General features: G+C 39.4%; 1 protein-coding gene and 1 long non-coding RNA gene across 2 annotated transcripts in view; both read left to right on the forward strand.

Moving 5' to 3' along the window:
• Nucleotides 1–5,103, forward strand: part of si:dkey-79d12.4 (zinc finger protein 585A) — a 24,581-nt gene extending 19,478 nt beyond the window's left edge. Inside the window, exon 3 of the mRNA XM_042423438.1 lies at nucleotides 4,860–5,103. Within this exon, the coding sequence (XP_042279372.1) occupies nucleotides 4,860–4,913 (54 nt within the window). The 3' untranslated portion in view covers nucleotides 4,914–5,103. The remainder of the gene's footprint in view (nucleotides 1–4,859) is intronic.
• On the forward strand, nucleotides 1,263–3,670 carry LOC121905334. Its single transcript, XR_006098402.1, has 6 exons — nucleotides 1,263–1,439; nucleotides 1,543–1,686; nucleotides 2,197–2,276; nucleotides 2,384–2,575; nucleotides 2,681–2,764; nucleotides 2,896–3,670. It is a non-coding gene; the product is annotated as an uncharacterized LOC121905334 (long non-coding RNA).
• Nucleotides 5,104–5,188: the final 85 nt, after the last annotated feature.

Below are 5,188 nucleotides of genomic sequence, written 5' to 3' on the forward strand. Positions count from 1 at the left end.
TACTCAGTTCAAATAATTTGGCATGAAGCTCAGCAACAGGGTTCATCGCCGTATCTTCCTCTGAGCCCTGTTCATTATCACTGTCTGTCTGTGTGTAGCTTTACTCAACGTCAGGATACAAAAAGTCACTTAGAAGCCTGCGCAGCCGGGTTGTGTTAATGTCCTCCACCTCTCCTGTGAAGATCTTCCACCCACGCTGTCGTTGACTGGTCTCAAGCGGCCTTGTCCCAGGTCCCCAACTGCACCTGCAGGAAGGCCTCCACATCGCAGATCTTCTTCAACTCTAGGTGCCGTGGGTCGCTGCCACTACAGTTATTTTTTACACTCTAGCACACTAATGTGCTATAACTCATCCCTATAACACACAGAGCCCACAAATTCACAATTATCAGTCATACATACACAGTTGTTGAAATCTACAATGAATGTGTAAACTAAAATACATACTGACTTGTGCATCTGTCCAGGAGCACAAACAAACGTGATGGCGGGACACAATTACCTCGGGTTCCCCACATGACTACGCTCTATACACTGTCTGCATGTCTGTCAACATCCAACAAATACAGAAACATCAGCGTACAACATCTTACAATTTGTAGGTATCCATAACTCTTAAATGTGTATCATTTGATATTTCATATCAACATTTTACATGATATTTACCTTCAGAAACAGTCTATAATAACCAGATGACATTGCATGCTCACATAGTGGTAAACAAGATGGCTTTTCTCTTCCGGTTTCCTCTCTAAACCGTTTCCCAACATCCTTTTCCATCACAGGGATTTTCCAAATTTAGACAGTGCCATCTAGTGGCTTTAATAGCTACAGTCACGTTTTCCCACCCGGCTGCATATGCCTGGGAAATAAGCTTGTTTTTCTGATCATCAGGGAGAATGGAGCTCAACCTATCCAGAGGTGCTGTGGTGATAGAGCTTGTTTTTTACAGCCATGGCAGGGTATGGGTTGTGCCATAAGGTCTTGCAGTGGCCTCTGATTGAGATCAGTGGTTATGTGCACAAGACTGTTTACTCAGATTAAATGCGATCCAATGAAAGCGATAAGTCTATACTGTTCTTTGACACTTTTGTAAAGATGCTCTGATCACTCATTTGCCCCATGTGTTAGCTTGAAAAACACATTAGTATTTTAATTTTTTTTTTTTATGCATTAATGAACAACCTGTTATCTTCTATTCCAGTTTGTCCTAGACTAGTGTTTGAGATCTTTTGTGGATGGCTCTGTTGACATGCCAGGGGACCGGTTCAGCTTTGGCTTTGTTCTACACCTGGGGAGACGCTAATGCTTTGCGAAAGGAACCATACCATGCTGATGGCCCTCCTCTCACTCCTGATGTAGTTTGCCTACTTGTTCCAAGCAACCACTTGAAGTCCAGCTGCACCACTGAGATGGCTGCTTTGTATCACTGACCCCAGGTAGACTTTCTAATCCAATGTGAGATAAACATATATGTATCCTCAATTCCTGAGTGCACAAACTTTTGTCTACTGTGATGTAACACTTGTTTATTCTTTAAAGCTTTTTGTGTTGGATTTTTCTATTCGTCATGGAGATATTTTTCTGGAGTACCAAATTCATCTTAAAGGAAGAACACCATCAAGTGGCTGCTCAGCTCAATCTCCACTACTGTTCAACAGAAGCTTTCTTTCCATTATGTAATAGGTATGAAAATATGTTGTAATTCATGTTGCTTCATGTGTTATTACTGTACCATAGCCAAACAAATTTTGTCATGTTGTCTATGCATATCTGTACTGTAAATAACATTTCTTACATATACTTGCCCAACTTTTGTTTTTAATACAGGCAACTGTGGTATCAGGATAGTGTTCACCTTAGTGATGACTATGGGATGGACATACTGGCTAATTTGATATGGCAGGTGTCATACTCTGTATTATACGTGCCTGTCATGTACATCCTGTGCACCAACATTGCTGAACAAAATATGGCAAACCAAAGCGCTACAGCCCTCAGCCAGAGCCCAAAAGTCGGCCTCCCACCTGCCGCCCTTCCACATGTGCTTGTTCAGCTCCAAGTGATTACTGTTACAACTGCTTAAGATTGTTTGTTATTACTATGTGCCTAGTCATGATTACTTTGATCACTGCTATTTAACAAATAACAAGAACTCAGTGTTTCCATTTTCTTACTAATTCTGCATGTTTCTAGATACAAGAAGGAGATATTGGGATAGATGGCGATGATTACCAGCACATTTGGCTAAAAAGACGTTCACTGATATTTTCTAGGTACATTTCTTGCAAGGACACAAATTCAGATCTTTCATTTTTACACGGATTCTTCACTCATGTTTTGCAACATGTAATCATCTAACGTAGTTCAACTCTATTCACAGGGTGAAGCTATTCCCATGTACTACCCATTATGTTTCATGGCTGTTGAAGAGCCACTGACAACATTACCTGACCCAGAAGACCTAGTCATCCTGTTAAAGTACACAAACATCCAACATAATGCCAAAAAACAATACAGCACAGTCCTCAACCTCAAATCTGCCACCCTCCCATATCTGCTTTTCCAGCTCCAGGTGACTACTGTTGTGACTATAATAATTTAATGAGTAATACTATACAAATATACAAATGCTCAGCATTTCCATTTTCTTCTTTCTTTCTTTCTTACATGTTTCTAGATGAAAGAATGAATGGCGCATCGGGAACAACATCCATGTTTACCAGCACAAACATCTGAAGAGATGGTCATTGACAGTTGTGAGGTACATTTCTTTCGAGGACACACATTCTGCACATTTATGTGGTTTATGACCTTTACTTTTCCCTCCTATGTGAAATTATGCTACTCTTATCTGGAATTAAATTACTTAACAATGTTAAATTATGTTGACAGGGAGAGTACGTTCCTGTGTGTCATTCACTGCCATTCAAGACTGTTCATGAGCCTTCACCTCACACAAGTGACAACACAAGAACAACCTTACATGTCCATGAAGGAAGTTCTGTTGATCAGGAGTGTGTGATTAGCAGGCTTTTGGATGTTGTGGGTCTGAAGGAGAATACTGTCAAACTGAATGTTATACTGCTAACACACACAGGAACTACCAACATCAATTACACACAACAAAGTAGTAGGACAGTTCTATATTTCGTATTGCTATTTCTTTAAGTGCAAAACATAATATCCGGCTTAAAAGTGGCAACCCCAACAAGGTTGATGGTAACTGCCTATATGAATCTATAATGATTAACATTAATTAAATGAATTGCTTCATTTAAAACCTTACAGAATCACCAGCACATTACAGAATTATGTGGAATACTGTGGGAGAAGATAGAGTAAATTCAAGTCCATACGACCCTGCTAACTATTCAGAAAATCAATGGAAAGATGCATTTCACATCCTCAAAACAACAAACCAATATGTCTTGGAATATTTTGGTGATTTGGCTATTCTTAATTGTGCCCATTCCATAAAAAAAGACATCAATATACCTTGGCAAATAGAAAATGCCAGTGCTGATGGCTCAATAAATGTGATTTATGTTAATGCATTAGATTTATCTAATGTTAGAGACACCAACATTCCTTTGGTGAAAGCTCACAATGGCAATTATTTTGAAAGTTTGATCCCAGTATCTGAAAAGTTATTGAACAAACAATTGATTTGGTATAGGCATTTAAACAAAAGTCATATAAAATTCTAAGGCATTAACATAAATCACATTTATTGAGCATAAATGTGATTTATGTTAATGCATTAGATTTATCTAATGTTAGAGACACCAACATTCCTTTGGTGAAAGCTCACAATGGCAATTATTTTGAAAGTTTGATTCCAGTATCTGACAAAGTTATTGAACAAACAATTGATTTGGTATAGACATTTAAACAAAAGTCATATAAAATTCCTATATACTTGACACCTACAACTTAAATGACAACAATCTCAAAACCAAATCACCTATGACTATGGCAGGAGTATAAAGATAGTCTATTTGATCGATACACTGAAAGTATGCAGAATGTGTGTAAGATCTGTTACAAGCAGTTTAGAAATTTGCAAATACACTTGCAGAAATATAAAACTTGCCAAGCCCATTACAACATGGATCCGAAAACAAGACAGGGCAAAACTAAAATCTAAACATTCTGAAGCTCAGGCATACAGATGAAAACATGCTATGAAGCAGGCTGCTACTGAAAGAAAAATATAGAAAAAGATCCCACACGTGACCAGGTTTTCTCCCATGACCACTCGTACAGTCTCCACCAGTGTCCCAAGGGAGGCAACTCACCTTTTGTCTTCTTTTGCCCTGAGTCAATGCCAAAAGCATGTAACATATGCAGAGCGTTTTTTTTTTATCTTTGAGAAAACTTTGTTAGCTCTTTTTCAGTGTCCAGCACCAAGTTGTGCATTATTACAAATCCACTTGTGTTAACTAATAAAAAGCTTTCACAGGGTGTCTCTGGCAGAGCTGCCTGGTCAGCCACCAGTAGTTCTGGGTGCGTCCTGGTCTCCAGCAGTGCCACATGTCAAATCCCAGTGCAGCCAAACAGGTCGTTAATGGAAAGCTCTCTGTCAGCCAAAAATATGCTGGGTCCCTGTCCACTGTTGTGAAGTCCAGCCCTTCCTCTCTTTCAACATCCTCTTCCCACAAAGGCAGACCCCCAGCATGACTTCTGGTGCTGCACCTGCCAGATCGGGTCATCTAACCAACCAGCCTTCATGTCTTTCTGCACCATTATTTTTCCTTCCTAGTGCCACTGACACAACTTCAGCCACCCCGGTCTCTCACCCTGCCTCCCCACCAATTCCTATTATTATGGCCATGTTTGAGAATGACAGCCAAGAGGTGGCTTTGATGAGCACGGGCTGGCGTTCCAAGGCCCACAAACAAAGAGTTTAATCAAAGGGGATTTTTTTTACACATTGATTGTCGCATTTCTTTGTAAGATGTATTGTGTTCACAAGTGACAAAATCAAAGCAAAATCATATGCACATTCAGTCTTAATGGCTTTTAATTATAAGCATGTCCTGGATAGTTGTTAACATGGTTTTTGTGCAAATGATACACAGTAAACAGGGTTAGAAACTCCTCTTTTGTTCTTCTTTTGACAACATAACAGAATACAAATAAACCCACAAGGAACTTTTTTTCCCGTATTGTATTAAGTTAAAAC

This window comes from Thunnus maccoyii, chromosome 10 (genome assembly GCF_910596095.1).
Source record: "Thunnus maccoyii chromosome 10, fThuMac1.1, whole genome shotgun sequence".
NCBI classification, from domain to species: domain Eukaryota; kingdom Metazoa; phylum Chordata; class Actinopteri; order Scombriformes; family Scombridae; genus Thunnus; species Thunnus maccoyii.